The 16,547-nt window shown below is 52.1% G+C and overlaps 1 protein-coding gene and 2 long non-coding RNA genes across 3 annotated transcripts; 2 read left to right on the top strand and 1 right to left on the bottom strand.

Moving 5' to 3' along the window:
• Positions 1 to 4,844: 4,844 nt before the first annotated feature.
• On the bottom strand, positions 4,845 to 6,168 carry LOC141567006 (uncharacterized). Its single transcript, XR_012489404.2, has 3 exons — positions 5,802 to 6,168; positions 5,097 to 5,219; positions 4,845 to 4,981 (listed from the first exon to the last, which is right to left on the bottom strand). It is a non-coding gene; the product is annotated as an uncharacterized LOC141567006 (long non-coding RNA).
• On the top strand, positions 5,117 to 6,655 carry LOC109447341 (uncharacterized). Its single transcript, XR_002137349.2, has 3 exons — positions 5,117 to 5,227; positions 5,354 to 5,452; positions 6,149 to 6,655. It is a non-coding gene; the product is annotated as an uncharacterized LOC109447341 (long non-coding RNA).
• Positions 6,656 to 10,720: 4,065 nt separating this feature from the next.
• PPIA (peptidylprolyl isomerase A) lies at positions 10,721 to 14,213 on the top strand. Its single transcript, XM_074312101.2, has 5 exons — positions 10,721 to 10,874; positions 12,837 to 12,867; positions 12,951 to 13,039; positions 13,256 to 13,428; positions 13,884 to 14,213. Exons 1-5 carry the CDS (start codon positions 10,806 to 10,808, stop codon positions 14,014 to 14,016), a joined length of 495 nt encoding a protein of 164 aa, XP_074168202.1. The 5' UTR covers positions 10,721 to 10,805; the 3' UTR covers positions 14,017 to 14,213.
• Positions 14,214 to 16,547: the final 2,334 nt, after the last annotated feature.

A 16,547-nucleotide genomic window follows, 5' to 3' on the forward strand; every position in this document is an offset into this window, starting at 1 on the left:
AGTGAGAGGAGGTGGTCAGGGCAGTCATTGGAGAGAGAAGTCTCGGGACAGGATCAAGGACTGGTTGACTGGCCCGGGATGCCTTTTTTTCCTTTTTTCAGTTTGCCTTTTATGTTGGGATTTCTTGGCCACTTGCCTGATCTATTGTGGTTTTTTTTAAGTCAGCGTCCAGTGAAATGCACAGATGTTAAGTTCAATGACTTCTCTGAGGTCATCCACCTTCGTCCCAACGAAGACACATTTCCATCACTCCTCCCCCCGCAGCCATCATGTTCCGGCCTCTGTCACTAGAGCCTAAGTTCCCGTCTTTGGACCTGTCCTTGGACCTGATGTAGTAGAATCATAGGTCTGCACCCCTTGGCTAACTGACCCTACTTAAAGGTCATGTTTTTATTGTCATTTAATTGTAAGCTGTCCGTGTATGTTCTCAGTTATGTCTGGGGTGGGGCAGAGGGGTGGGGTTAGTTGACAACCTCCCAGCTTCCAACACCCGACTCTTCTGGCTGGGGGGGACCCTGCTGAACCCCTTTGCAATGCTGTGTCAGCCACAACTCAGGCTGCAGGTGACAACAGCCCACTCAGAACCAACTTGGAAAGGAAGGGCCAGTGGGCCCTTGGGGACAGCTGGACCCAGCAGGCACTTCCAGCATGACCCTCCGTGTCTCTCAGAGCTTCATCTTCCAGACCAGCTTCTTCTGTAGGACGGAGACCTGAGTCCCCTCGTTCTCACTGACCCAGCACAGAAAGGCACTGACCATCCACTCGCTTTCTGAGCCCATCCTGGGGATGTAACTCGAAGTCACACAGGACCCTCATGCAGAAAGGTCTGCGTTGGGGGAACGCCCGGTGAAATTCTTTGTGAGTTTTGAATAAATCTTTGCATTTTTGTTCTGCCCTGGACTGTAGCCACTCCTGGCAGAATGAGATAAGGGGTCTAGGAGAGACCAGCCACTGGGTGCTGAGACTTCAAATGTGGCACAGGGCTGCGAGGTGGTCTTAGGGTTTGCAAACCCAAACACAACTAGAAAATACCCAGAGTGCTCCCAAGAAGAAAGAAAAGCTTGGCGTTCTTACAATGAGAAGGACACTCGAGAAGACTCAGTCCTGCATTTGTAGTCTCTGGACTGTCCCGGAGGGGGATCCTCTGGCCGTCAGGTGGTCTGGATACATGTATGTTCTGTTTGTCGTCAGGCCTTACGGGCCATCCTGGAGGTCTGAGGCACATCCAGGCACTGCACAGGACCAGCAGTTCACACGGTTAGGTTCCCATGCGAGTTGGAGCCAGAGCAGAACCGTTTCCTCAGGCCCCGCCTTCTTGATTTTAGGATTTAACGGCCTGAGTATGGTGACTCGTGTTATTCCTTCACTCCACTCCTCACTACCTGTCACTGTTCTTCTTAACACTTACGTTGACCCAAGTTTGCTGGGTGCCCTGGTGCCGGGCTGCGTCCTTTGGACACAGCCCATTCGGGTTTGATCTCTGCTTTCTGGCGCAAGTCTCCAGGCTGACCTTGCTTTTTCCCTGCCTCAGACTTGGGGCCAGCATTTTCCCAGGGATCTTGGTTTCCTTTCACAGGGAAACTACATACTTATTTATAAAGGTTTAAAGAAAAAAAAAAAAACTCAGGAGAGAGACTGCTCAGCAGTGAGGACCTGAGCGGGTCACGGGGCTTCCAGACCAGGGCCTGCTCCCAAAAGCACATCAAGAAGATAGCAGGCAGACTAGATGTTCGTGATACAACGAGGCAATAAGGTTGTACACACGATTTATACTTTAAGAAGAAATAAGGGGAAGCATGGAGAAGGACAGGACCTGGAAAAGCCATCCATATACAGCAAAGCTGGGCTGGCAGGCCATGCTGCCGGGCTCCTGGCAGTTCTGCGGGCACACTGCTATGTCAGCAGAGAGAAAAGCCAGTGGTGTGACTTCAGGTCCCATCTGTTTGTGCTGCGTGCAGCCCGGGGTTGTCTGGCGCCAGTGTCCTGGTCCGCCCTCCCTCTGGGAGCTCAGTGCACAGACTGAGGCCCCCATCTGCGTCAGCCCCTCTGGGACTCCCAGAGGAGCCCTCGAAATACGGCCACAGTGTCACAGGGTCTTGTCACATTTGCAAAGGAAGCTTGACCACATCAGCTAGGATCACTTCCTCTTTCCACTCTGACTTGCCCATCATCTCATACTGAGCAGCCTGGATTGCCATGCATTTGTGGGATCCAGCCCAGGGGAAACTGAGTCAGGGATCCATTCAGTTCGGGTGTTGTGTATCTGTGTACATGGCTCAGACACCTGGACGTGCCGTGCTAGTCTAGGAGTACGGTCAAAGGGCAAGTCCTCATAACAATGTGCCCTCGGGCCTGCACCACAAGCTTCCACAGTGGGGAACAAATTCTTGGCACCAGAGACCATCCTCAGAAGCCACAATTGTCATCAGAAGTGCAGAATTTTCCATAGAGGACTCAGTTCTCATTTCTATCTTGTTAGAAACACACGCTATGAAACAGTACATACAATCATGAATGCAGTATGTACTTATTTATTTAATGAGAATCTTGTGAAATAGAATTCATCAACATTCTTCTGTTCTTAGGACACAAATGGGGTAATCTGTGTGAAGTGGACATTATACATCCCTATTACAAATACTGAAAAAAATTTCCATCAGCCAGGCTAAAAAAAAAGACACAATTTTCTTGCCATTCTTCCATGGAAAGTAACATTATAAAATCTTAATCAGACGAAGAAGCAATCAAAGAGTATTCACCTCCAAACTGCAGAAAATTGATACTGTAGGTTTGAAAAAGAACCTAGCAGAACTTCAAGACTTGAAAACTATGTAGCTGAAAGTCAGATCAATGGACATGTCTGACAGCAGGGTTCTCTGTCTTCATTTAAAATGTGTATGCATCTAAGAACATAACCTCAAAATACGCAGAACGAAGTGGACGGATCTAAGAAGAGAAATAAACAATCTGACTGTTAAGGCCTGTTCCCTGTGTCTGGGGCTCCCAGGGATTGCTGCTTTGTCACCAAAGGCAGTGGCAGGGTGGGCCCCGATGCATGACCCACGGTGCAGCCTCCCAGGAGCCCGCACTCAGAGGGCCCGAGCATGGCTGAATGCTCAGCTATCCGTGCCTTGAAATGCTTGACAGTTTTTGAACAGGGGCCCCACATTTTATTTTGCTCTGGGCCCTGTGCATGACACAGCTGTCCCTGAATGACCTTAGTGTCCCCTTCCTTGTGCTGTCCACCAGCCTCAGGGGAAGAGGCCAAGATGGTCACCACAGGGAAAATTTTGCCAAAATCATGCCAGCAGCTTAGGGAACTGGGCTTTGTGGGAAATGCTGACATTCCTTCGGTGGGAGGACCCACGCCCACCACACAGCTGAGTGTGTGAGCCGGACGTGAGATCCAGCCAATGGACGCCACCTGGACACGCTTAAAAAAAAAATCAAGACACCATCAACAGAGTGAAAAGCACCCCCCAGAATGGGAGAACATGTTCGCAAATCTCATATCTGACAAAGGACTAATATCCAGAATATGTAAAGAATTCCTAAAACTCAACAACAAAAACCTAAACAACCCAATTTTGAAAACGGGTAAAAGACTTGAACAAATGGCCAACAAGCCATGCGAAAGTGCTCAGCGTCACGAATCACCAGGGAAACGCTAGTCCAAACCCTGGTGAGAGACCACCACACACTCACCGGGACAGACAGCAGGTGCCAGCGACATGCACAGGTGGTGGGGACCCCATAAGATGGTGCAGCCGCCGTGGGAGAAGCATCGCGGCTCCTCAAAAAGCTAACACAGTATTACTGTTTCCCCCAGTGCTTCCTCTTCTGGCTACAAATGCGAAAGGATTGAAAGCAGGGCCTGGGACAGCTATTTGCACACCTGTGTTCACAGCAGCAGGATGCTTCACAGTCGCCAAGAGGCGGACGCAGCCCGTGTCCATGGATGGATGGATGAACAAAAAGTTGTGCACACACATGGAATATCATTTCGCCATAAAAAGGAATAAAATTCTGCCACGGACTACAATGTGGATGGACCTTGAGGACAGTGTGCTGAGTGAAATGAGCCAGACACAAAAGGACAAGCACTGCGTGAGTCCATTTACCTTGTTTTATTGGGCTTTACTTTATTGTGTGTTTTACAAATTGAAGGTTTGTGGCAACCCTATGTCCAGCATACCTACGGGCATCATTTTTCTAACAGCATGTGCCCACTTCGTGTGTCTGTGTCACATGTTGGTAATCCTCACAATATTTCCAACTTCTTCATTATTACGACCTTTGTCATGGTGATCTGTGATCAGTGATCTCTGATGTTACTATTGTAGCTGGGTTTTTTTTTTGGGGGGGGCGCCATGAACCATGCCCATGTAAGATGGTGAATATAATCGATAGGGGTTGTGTGTGTCCTGACGGCTCCACTGACCAACCTCTGTCCCTCCCTTGGCCCCCAGTCCCTGAGACACTACAATGTTGAAATCAGGCCCCTTCATAACCTGACATTGGCCTCTAGGTGTTCAAGTGAAAGGAAGAGTCATAGGTCTCTCACTTTACATCAAAACCTAGAAACAAGGAAGCTGAGTGAGGAAGTGTAGGGACAGAGTCCCAGAGAGCAGTTTCCAGGCTCTCAGCCTCATGTGGAAAGGTGCTGGCTCGGGTAGTAGATGGCCATCAGCTGTGGCTAGTTGGCTGTCAGCTGTAACCAGGTAGCCCTTAGCCGCTGATATAACTGCTGTGGCTGAGCTGGCAAGCGCGGATTGCAGTTAGCAAGTGGGGTCGGTTGGCAGAGAAGTGGACGGCGGGTTGAGGATCGTGTGGCTCCTGCTTCCTGTGTCTCCAACCCAGCAGCCAGCGGGAATATAGTGGTATGACTCCCCTATCCATGGCTCCGTGGGTGTTCCTTTTTGGCCTCACCATGTCCTGTGTTCTTGTGTAGGGAGCGGGACTAGAGACCCCACATGACACCCTGCATGACAGGAAGGATGTTGAAAGCCAAGACAGGCTGAAATTGAGGCCTCTTGCACCGAACAGTTGCTGGGAAACCAGGAGAGCCACGTGGCTCACGTTATTACAATACTCACTTTATCACAGTGGTCTGGAGCCGAGCCCGCGATGCAGCGAGGTGTTCCTGTGTGAGGGGGCCCCAGAGCGGTCAGTCATAGAGACAGAAAGTGGATGATGCCGGGGCCGGACAGAGCTTCAGTCTGGGAAGGTGAGAAAGTTCTGTGGGTGGACAGAGAAGATGGCTGCACAGCAGCGTGAATGTGCCGATGACGTGGAACTGGGCACGCCACGGTTCCAGTTATGTATATGTTACCACAATTTTTAAAACTTTCAGGGCAAGGCGCCGTGGTGAGGAGCCTAGGACCCAGAGCCAGGTAGAAGGAGCGCCAACCCTGCGGCACCTGTGTGACCCGAAGGACGTTACTTAACCTCGGTGAGCTCCTTTCCTCTGTGGAAAATGAGGATAGGAGTTATCTACGGTGCTTCCCCAAAAATAAGCCTTAGCATGATTTTTCAGGATGACATCCCCTGAATATAAGCCCTATTGTGTCTTTTGGAGCAAACCTTAATATAAGACCGCGTCTTATTTTAGGGAAAACAGGTACTTCAAAGCACTGCTGTGAGAGTTAAATAATGACCTTGACCATAGTATCCAGTACTTTGTAGAATTCTGAGTTAGCTTCGGCCCCATCCCTTTTAGGGGTACCGTGCCCCTCCCCGTGTTAGGGAAATTTCCCACCATATGAGACAGGGAAGCAAAGCGTGAAAGCACCAGACCTCACCTTTCCCAGCTGCGCAGAGGCCCCCCGCCGCCTTCACACCCCACATTCCCCGAGGCCGGGGCCGCGGCTGCAGCAGGGCTTGGGAAGCCGGTAGCTTCCAGCCCCACCATCCCTTTCCTGCTGGGTTGCCCGCAGCTGGTGTATCAGCTGTGGCGTCCCCGCCCGAAGCGTCGGGGTCCCGCCTCCTCACCGACAGGACCGGCACGTGGGCCAGGGGTTTACCCGCCCGGATCCCTGCGCCCACGGTGGGGGCCGCGGGCGGGGCTCCGGGAAGCGCTGAGAACCCGCCACTGAGCCGGCGTCTCACTGCGCCTTCCGCGCTTCCTGCTTCTCGCCCCCTCCCCTAGTCTTTCCGAAGCCAGAGGAACCTGACCGTGAACTTGGGGGAAGCGAGGGGAGGGCAGGTGGCGGCCCCATCAGGAACCACCGCGAAGTGACCAGCCTGAGGACGGAAAGATCAAAGGCCCCGGGGCCCCTGTTGTGGCGATCTGGGCTCTTCTACGGCTTTTACGTAGAAAGACTAAGTCAGGGGTTATTTTGTTATATTTTAACGGCGGACGTGTCGTGTGTCAGAGCTACGTAGTTCTTTAGATTGCATGTCATATTAGTCTCTAGGAGGATAGCTGACTTGAATTCTTTTAATACATCTTAACATTTAAACTGCATTCATAAATATAATACACTTGGTTTCTTTTAAAGTACTTAATTGTCCAATTTAAAAAGAAAACTTTAAATTTTAAAATGTCATTAAATAATTATTAAATAATTCTGATAAACTCTTAAATATGTCGAATGTAAAGTTCTCTTAAATGTTAAAATTCAATACATAAACTTTGTAATATTTCAATTTGGAACCACCAGTCTATATCAATTTTTTTTTTTAAGATTTTATTGGGGAAGGGGAACAGGACTTTATTGGGGGACAGTGTGTACTTCCAGGCCTTTTTTTTTTTTTTTCCCCAAGTCAAGTTGTTGTCCTTTCAATCTTAGTTGTGGAGGGTGCCATTCAACTTCAAGTTGTCCTTTCAGTCTTAGTTGTGGAGGGGTGCAGCTCAGCTCCAGGTCCAGTTGCCGTTGCTAGTTGCAGGGGGCACAGCCCACCATCCCTTGTGGGAGTTGAACCGGCAGCCTTGTGGTTGAGAGGATGTGCTCCAACCAACTGAGCCATCCGGGAGCTCAGTGGCAGCTCAGCTCAAGGTGCCGTGTTCAACCTTTAGTTGCAGGGGGCGCAGCCCACCATCCCTTGCGGGAGTCAAACTGGCAACCTTGTGGTTGAGAGCCCACTGGCCCATGTGGGAATCGAACCGGCAGCCTTCGGAGTTAGGAGCACGGAGCTCTAACTACCTGAGCCACCGGGCCGGCCCTCTATCAATTTTTAACTCCACAATTGTAAGAGTAGTTAGTGGACAGGCCGGGGCATTACTAAGAATGGTGCGGGTTCTTTTGCAGTGAGGGAAGTGTTCTAAATCAGACTGTGGTGATATTTGCACAGTTCTGAGTTTACTAAAAATCACTGAACATATACTTAAAACAAGTGAATTTCATGATATGGAAACGATATCTCAATAAAGCTGTGAAAACAGAAAATGCATACAGAAGTCAGAAAGAGAAAAAGGCTACCGTATAGTTAACGTAACCGGGGTCCGTGATGCCAACCGGCCTGGCTCAGACCTGCGGGCAGCACAGGCTGGGTCTGCAGTGGCCTCGCCGCAGAGCCCTACTGGGTGCTGGATGTTCGTGTATAAACCAACTCCCTCTGAGCCACTGCTGGGAAGGTTCCTCTATGTGCCGCCCAGCACTCTGAGCCCTGCGCCAGGTGACTGCAGCTCAGTGGGGGTCAGATGCTAACAGCCATAAGTCAGCGGTCCCTGGGAGCTTCCGGTGTGAGCGCAGAAGTCTGACTGCCGAGGAGAAAAGAAGTGCAGGCAGGCAGTGCAGTCTGTCTTGAAAGTGAGTGAAGAGTGAGGAGAAGGGTGGCAATAGGGCATGCTTCAGGGACTGGTGCCTGGGAAGGATCCCAAGGCGTGAGGAGCAGAATGAAGAGCCGCTGAAATGAGCGGCAGGAGCAATGAGGCCAGGCCACCTGCTGGGCTGGAGAGGTGGGGCCAGGAAGTGAGGGTGCAGGCAGGTGTCAGCAGACACAGACGGGAGGACTTGTTCCTGGGCCCACTGACTGTCCAGAGGCCGGTGCCTGCTGACCGGCACGCCACAGGATCTGGGCAGTGTGTGTGAATTACAGCCTCTCCAGGGGAGACACATGCCAGCCTGGGTTTTGCTTGGCCCTTTCATCACCCACTAGTGGGGTTACTAACCTGATTTATGCATGCAGTCACACACTTTTACCGAGTTTTGATGCTGCAGGCTCATGACTCTGGGAAAGCTAAGGCACGCTTTCCACCAGGACCACAGGGGTGGGCTTTGTTGGTGGAGAAGTGGGGGGAGCACCGCACAGACAAAGGATGAGTCCTGGAAACACAGTGTGGGGGGGGGGCGGTGAGGAGAAACCCAGTGTGGCAGAAGTGAGACTGGGGAGCAAGCCACTGCTTACATTCTGGGGCCCAGCAGCCCTCGGAGGAGGCTGTAGAGCATGGGCGTTACAAAATCAGACGGCTTTGAGGATGCTCATTCTGGAATTACCAGGAAAATCAGGGACTCAGGAACCAGTTAGGAGGCTGCTGCCTGAGAAAGACCAAGCATGAGCTGTAGTAGCAGGGACTGCAGATAGGAGGTCTGGGGAGGGAGAGGGAAAGGGAAAGAGGGAGGGGAGGAAGAGGAGGGAGGGGACAGGAGTGGCAGGGGAGGGGGGAGGATAGGAGGAGGGCAGGGGAGGTAGCTTGGTCTAGAAATCACCTGAGAATCTGAGCCATGGAATGGATGGGGTTTGCCATGCCAGGTGTGTAAGAAACAAAATAAGATCAATTGAGCAAGTGATACAGGAGAAATCTGAGAAACAGTTCAAGGGGAAAAGGTCAGAGTTGGAGAAATAGGGGAGAAAAGTCAAGGCCATCAAGGAAGCTGTGGAAACAGGAGATGGTGAAGGTGCCTGATGCAGGGAAGAAGGTGCCTGGAAAAAGCTCTGGGTTTGCAGAGTGTGACATCACTGGCAGTTCCAGCAGGGGCAGCTTCCACCCAGTTGAGAGCAGAAGCAAGATGGCAGAAGTACCAAGCTAGGCCCTCAAGAGACAAGTCACGCTCCTCCAAAGGAGTCCGTTTTTACAGTTTTGGATAACCTGATCCATCTTCCCGTTACATTCTCTCTTGCTCAGACACCTCTTGAGATGAGCGTTTGTGTATAACATGCAACATGAACGCAGTCTCGGGCCTCCCCCACCCAGACCAGGGCGCTCTTGAGTCCCCTTGGATTTGCTTTTGGTCTGAATCATCCAAATAAGGCAGGACGGCCTCGCATTCAGGAGGGCCTGTGCTGTCTGTGGCTTTTACTGTTAGGAAGTCCAGTTCAACAGCTAATGCTGCTACAATGTAGCTGCCCCCTGATAAACAAACATCTGCCTGCTGATTTTCCTGGGTGCGCACACTGCATCCTGTGGGGATGAGTGAGAAGGCCTAGGACTTCCTGCGACCACGTGGATGGTAAAGAGAAGGCAGGACTTAGAGAGGGAAGTCCTGAAGCTTGACGTCATTAGGCATCCCCACACTCATTCACTTAGGGGTCCTCACTGTTCTCAGGTTGGGGGGGCCGAGAGGATTGGGGGTGAAGTTTAGGCCTGAAGACCTTGGCTCATTTTTTTCTGCACCAGATAAGGGCAGGCAGCTTCCTCAAGGTCACAAAGCACCAGGTGACGTGGAATGAGAGAACAAAACCACCACCCAGCTTCCAGCTCTGGCACTCTGAAGCGGGGTGCTCTGAGCAAGCCACTGGACATCCAGGACCCTTACTTTCCACATCAGTAAGTGGGACAGTGGGGTGGGAACAAAACCAAACTTTAAATGTCACCATGAATGACTACATGCCAGATGCGGGACTCCATCTACAACAGGAAGGCTTATCTGCTTCTCACACCTGACCCTGATCTTGAAGGTGATGAGATTGAGTTTGATACTCTGTATGTACTATTCTGAATACGGCAAGTAATGGGCAAAGGAGGGTATGTTTTTCCCGTTTAAGGTTTTCTGAACAAAACACGACGGTCACATAAGTACATGTAATACTAGTGACGAAAGTATCATTAGTGTCCTTGCCTGGGGGACTTCAGATTGCAGCTTTGTCTTGTCTTTCACCCAGAAGTCAGAGCACAGCTCTGCCGCTGAAGGGGGGGAGCGTAGAGATTTTAAGATTGAAAAAGAGGGCAGAGTGTGCAGGTCTTTACAGGTAGGAGCCCGTCCGGCTCTTGTTGCAACGTCTTCCTCCTGGTGAAAATTCCAGCAGAGCGACAAGATATTTTCGGAAAGTAGGGCATTTGGGAAGCATTTCATAATCGCTCAGACAGGGGCGGCTGCGCCTCAGCTGCATTTGGAGAAGATGGTGATGCCGAAGGCCACCAGGCCTCCAAGAGGCGCGGCCAGCGCCGGCCCCCGCGCGACCTTGGCGGGCGGCGCGACCTTGAGGCCTGCGGTCGCCTCAGTTGCCCCCTCTGCGCAATGGGGACACGCCCTGGCCACAGGGCGGTCTCCGTGCCCCCCGCCCCGCTCGGGGTCCCACCGGTCCACCCGGGCCGTACCCGGCGCCCATCCCCCCTGTCGCATCCCGCCACCCCGAACCCCCACCCCGCGTCCAAACCCACGCCGCAGTGCCGCGACGGAGCCCGCGGGCGGGAACCTGCCTACGTCCGCCAGCGCGCACGCGCGCCTGTAGTCCCGCCCCCAGGCGTAGTCTCCGCCCATAGGCCAGCCGAACCATCACTTCGACCGGCGCGCGGGCACGATTGGCCGGCGCAGAGGCGCGCGACCGGCCGTGGGCGGGGTCGGGCAGGCTATAAGAGGGGCGGGCGGCGGGGCTCGTGCTGCCTTCCAGACGCCGCCGCCCGGACTTACCCGCGCTCAGCCATGGGCAACCCCACCGTGTTCTTCGACATCGCTGTCGACGGCGAGCCCTTGGGCCGCGTCTCCTTTGAGGTCGGGCTGGCGGGTGGCGGCGCGCCGGTGGGCCGGGGCGGGCGTGCCCGGGCGGGCGGGCGGGCGGGGGGCTGCGGCGGCCGAGGGGCCCGGGCGGGCGCCCCGCTTGAGGAGCGCGGCGGCGCGGCGCCATTTCCTGACGAGGGGCCATTTTGGGAGGCCGGGGGCGGCGGGCAGACAAAGGCTGGCGGGGGAGGGGCGGCCGCGCCCTTCCGGCCGCGCACGTGCTCGGACCGCGAGCCGTTGGCCGCCGCGCGGACCACGGGCTGCGCAGGTTGGCAACGTCCCGAACGGACGGCGGGCGCCGCCCTGCGCGCTCGTGAGCCTCGTCTCGCTCCTCGCGGCGGCCGCAGCTGAGGGCCGCCTTTCCCGCGCGGGCCGACGGGGTGAGCACCGCCTCCCCCGGAGACCGCCGGCCGATGGGCTCGCGCGACGGCCCGCCGTGACTCCGCGTCCCCGGTGACAGGCGTGCGGCTGAGTAGACACGGGCCCTGGGCGCCCCTCCCCGCCTCCACCCCGAGCGGAAGCGTGCTGGCCGCGGCCCGCCTCCCGCCGTGGTGACGACGCCCGTGGGAGGCGCCCGGGCGCCCCCGCGCCGCTGGGCGAGGCCGGACTGGCAGCGGCGGCCTCTGCAGCCCAGGCTGCGTCCTCGGCCGGCGCGAGGGTGCGGGGAGCATTGACAGCGGGGTGGCGGGGCCGCTCGGGTGCTCGCAGAACGGCGAGTGCGGTCGGCCCCACGCTCCCCAAAGGGGCCGGACTGGAGGCGGCCGCCTGTTCTGAGCGTGTGTCCAAAGCCCGGCTGGTGAGCGGTCAGGACCTTGTCCCAGGACTAGGTTTCCCCCTCGTGCGGGTCACGAGGGCTGGAGGCTTCCCATCGCTGCTTCCTGTCCACGGCGCCCGGCTCGGAGCTGTGGGGTTGGGTACACAGGACACTGACCAATCGACCCCACCGTTATCCGCGGCTGCCTAAGCGTTGTCAAGGGCCCGCGTGGAAACTTGGCCTGAGCCTAATGCTTCGTAACTTGTTAGTGTCGTGTTAGCCGGGGCGCTAAGTGGAAACGAGACAGGAGCTCCTGCATGTCCTCTTGTGAGAATGGAGGTGGAAACTGCCAGTAAGGGCTTTAGGAAAGGTCTAAAGGGAAATGGTAGGGATTTAAATAAAGAGCACAAGGCGTTGAGAGAAGTCAGGACTTAAAAAGAGACCGTATGCTTTAGGTACAAGTCCTTAGAAGCTCAATTACTGTCTTCCTGATGGTAAGATCCAGGGATGTGCGAAGCTGATTCGTCACAGATCTCTGGGATTGTTAATAACATACTTAAGCTGTCTTTGTGAAAGGTCTTGTAAATGTTTTCTGTGCTGTTGAGACGTCTCTAGCCAAAATGTTCTGTACGTACGTGCAAGGAAAGGTTCCAAGCAGATGCACTAGAAACCAATCTTGATATTTTTTACTCCACTACTAGGTAAGGGACCTGGAAACCAAGAAGTGACTGCTCATCTAATCCATTAAAGCTATGTTAACAGATTGGAGGTAGTAGCATTTTCGTTACCAGTGACTAAATTTCAGCAATTTACCCCGATCATGTAGCAGGAGTGCTTGTTACTCCTGAAAATCTTGTCCTTTGGTTCCAGCTGCAGTTGGGGGAGGTGACGTACATTTGAGAAGTCATAGATCTGCTTAGAAGTAGGTGTGATATCACTTAAAAGTTCTAAGTCAGTTTTTAGAAGCTTCACACTATTTGAGTCTTAACGGGCTCTGGATTTTTGGCATGTCTTTGGGTCTCATGTTGCTTAACCCAACCTCCCAGGATATCTGGAGCAGTTCTTTGAGATTCAGAGTAATGACTGAAGAAGCGTTCTATTCTAGTGAGAATATGAATTTGATTCAGAAGCCCCTTAAAGACATGGGTACTTTGCAGTAAAATTTGTAAGCAGGTATTAATTAACTCATTTTTGTCTTACAGCTGTTTGCAGACAAAGTTCCAAGGACAGCAGGTTAGTTCCTTTTAAGTTTAATAAAGGTAGTCCAGTTTTAATTGCGTTGTATACATAATATATACTTTTTATTTTTTTACTAGAAAACTTTCGTGCCCTGAGCACTGGGGAGAAAGGATTTGGTTATAAAGGTTCCTGCTTTCACAGAATTATTCCAGGATTTATGTGCCAGGTACGAAATTGACTGATTGTCATTTGGGTTGTGGCCTTAATTTGGGATTGGGCCAGTACCATTCAGGATGTGTACATATGAGCTGTTAATTGTACCATTTTGGTTCCACTTAAACCTAGTCAGTTTAAACTTGACTTTGAAGTATGAACCTTGCAGACTTGGCGTATTTTCTGAATGTGTTGCCAACGGTGACAGGTTCCTCTTTCCCATTCACAGGGTGGTGACTTCACACGCCATAACGGCACAGGTGGCAAGTCCATCTATGGGGAGAAGTTTGATGATGAGAATTTCATCCTGAAGCATACAGGTCCTGGCATCCTGTCCATGGCAAATGCTGGACCCAACACAAACGGTTCCCAGTTTTTCATCTGCACTGCCAAGACTGAGTGGTAAGGGCAGAGCCCAGCAAAGGCAACCAGGGGACACAGTGCTCCCACCTTTCCGTGCTGTTTCCATCTTGAAGGTGGTAGAAGGCACACATTCCTACACGTTCAGATGGTTTGCGGTAGAAGATGGGTGGTAATGGAGAAATGGCCCTTGGCTGGCTAGCTCCATATTAAGGGTGATACTTTCATCTCAGATGTGATTGACCCTTTTAGGGGTCTGTTCTAAATTTAGTGATTCTTAACCACTCTTGGAGAATCTGAGCCATTTGTGGTGTTGCCTTTTCTGTTAGGTGGAAGGATAAAGTAGTATTTCCAGTGTTTTACTATTCAGCAGGAACTATTGTTGGAGGCTGGATAAGCCACTGTTCTGAGCGTGGGGCACTGTTCTCATCTAAGTGCAAATGCAGCCGCCCCTTTGCCTCTGGCTCCTGCTGGTAGAGCTTGTTCTTCCGTTCCAGGTTGGATGGCAAGCATGTGGTCTTTGGCAAGGTGAAAGATGGCATGAAGATTGTGGAAGCCATGGAGCGCTTTGGGTCCAGGAATGGCAAGACGAGCAAGAAGATCACCATTGCTGACTGTGGACAACTCTGATGCATTTGACTGGTTTTCTCTTAACCAGACCATTCCTTCTGTAGTCAGGAGAGCATCCCTGTCCCATCTGCTCGGAACACCCCATAATCTTTGTGCTCTCGCTGCAGTTCGTTGGGTTTCGTATTTTCCTTGCCCCCTCCAAGTCTAGCTGGGTTGCAGAGTTAAGTTTATGATTATGAAATAAAAGCTAAACAACAGTTGTCTGCCCTTGTTTGGGTTGGGGTGGTGTAGGTACCTCTAAGACAATACTAGCTATGTTTGCTTAATTCCAGAGTTACTTGGTTTTTTGCTTTCCTGACAGGAGAATTAAATATTGCTGTGTCCCCAAGGTAAGCTGTGAGTGGGACACTAAAGGTGTGGGCAGGGGCAGAAACAAACAAGGAGCTGGAACTTAAGGACTGACCCGTTTGGATCAAGGACTGAAGTTCCCACATGGCATCTTCAGAGGTAGCTATCAAAATTACTGCTGTCAAATTGAAAACCAGCTTGTTGGAACATACTCGGTGCGTACAGTGAGGGAAATCCGTCAGGCTGTAGGCTCGGGGAGGGTCCTGGGGCTACTGTGCTGTTGAGAAGGTAATGACCAGTTAAAGGTTTATAATAAAGCTTAATATGTGCAATTGACAATTGAATCTTGGTGAGAGGCCAGGTAGGGACCTGGTGCTGTGGAGTGAGGGCATCTGGCTCTGTCTTAGTACCCTTGAAACCCCAGGCCCCCTGGTGACCAATCTGCCTGTGGGTTAGGGCCCCTCCCCGTGGTCTGAGCTGTGGAGACCCACTGCTCATGGTGATTTTCGAGGTCTGGCAGCCTCCATGGTGCAAAGGTGACCTGCCTGAGCTGGAGAACCTAGTTGAGATGAGGCCCCCCCCTTGTGAACTTGGTTTCCTTTCAAGTGCAGTGTGCAAAATGCAGTGCTGGGATTAGTTATGCAAAGAACGGCAATCCAGTGGAGATGCAAACCAAGGACACCTGCTGCTCCCCTCCCAGCAAGCTGATCCCCATTTGGGGGCTCCATTGTCCCAACAATCCTGTTGTGTAGATGTGTGAGATTGATGCACTTGGCCAGCCATGCCTCCCTGAATTTCCGTCCTAAGTTGACTACTGTTCTCTGGATGATGGCGAGGACTGAAGAGCTGCTGGTGCCAATGCCCAGAGGACGTTTCGTCAGCCTGACCTTTGTTCCCTTTGATAAACTAGTCCTAGCTGTGAGCTAGGAGATCAGACTAGTCCTAGGTCTGGTCATTTATAGCTTTTGTTGATCCAACAAGTGTGTGTGTGTGTGGGGGGGGGCGCCGTGCTGGGGACAAAGAACTATGAGGAACCGGGGAGGGAGGTTCCTGCCTCGGCTTCTGGAGGTGCAGGCAGCCCAGGTGCTGGGAGTTGGCAGCTAGTCCTATGGTGTCAGCACGTGTAATGTGGCCTAGTTAAAAAGGCACCAAAGAGCTAAGGAGCAAAAGGCTCAAGCAAGACCTGCATATGTGAAATATGGTTTCCAGTACCCTGTCCGCCCTTGCTGCTGCTTGGAGGCTGTTGCCAGGGCCCTAGGGAACACCCAGAGGCAGTTTCGCAGCTGAGTGGTGCTTTGCCTGGCGCAGCACCGAGTGCAGTATTAGTCATGTCTCAGTGGGCACTTGGCTTCATGGGGTTGCCCAGTTAGGAGTGTGGACCCCGGGATTTTGTCCCGCTTGTTCATGAGTCCCAGTGCCTTGGCTAGTCCCTGGCCCAGAGGAGACGCAAATATGTAAGTGAATGGTGTGGGACTTGAATGTAGATCCTGTTGTATTTCTCCCAGTTTATGAACTTACTCTCATACATAGAGAAGCACATTGTATTGGTTATCTACTGCTCTGATTATCCCCCAACTTGACGTGCAGCAGTTATGTTGTGGGTTTTGGGAAATTCAGGACCCCACGAAGCCAATATGGATGCAGGTGCAGCCCTCCTGATAGCTGCCCTCAACTTCAGACCTGCATTTGGGCAAATTGCAGTTTTTCTTGGGCGACCTTGTGTCCCTTAATGGGTGAAAGCTGTAGCAGGACAAGGCTGTTGAAGAAATGTGATGGGTAGACTTGCTGGACGGAGGTTCGCCATAGACCTTCATTGTGTAAAGAAGGCAAGACCTTCAAAGCACAAGAGCCAAGTACATGACCGAGGGTGGCCTGCAGGCTCCTCTACCCTGACGTTTCCAGGGTCACCATTTTAATAGTTTCCAGATGGGAGTGCTTTTTCCTAATTAGATGTATTTTTTGATAAAGCACCTATATTATGAGGGGCATGTCTTGACGTATGGATGTTACTCTCAAGTTCCAATAAAGTTCAAAAATAACCTAATAACAAAAACGAAGCTCATGGATAGAGATGATTATTAGCAGCTGTGAGGCTGGTAAGGAAATGGGTGAAGGGGTCAAAAGGCACAAAGTCCCAGTTATAAAGTAAGCCTGGTGACTCCAGTTGATAATACAGTATTAGGTATTTGAAAGTGCTAAGATCCCTCCTTACCCTCAATCACAAAAAAGCTGCAAAATTCACA

The sequence above is a fragment of the Rhinolophus sinicus genome, chromosome 4 (genome assembly GCF_057876585.1).
Source record: "Rhinolophus sinicus isolate RSI-liver-muscle chromosome 4, RSI-T2T, whole genome shotgun sequence".
NCBI classification, from domain to species: Eukaryota; Metazoa; Chordata; class Mammalia; order Chiroptera; family Rhinolophidae; genus Rhinolophus; species Rhinolophus sinicus.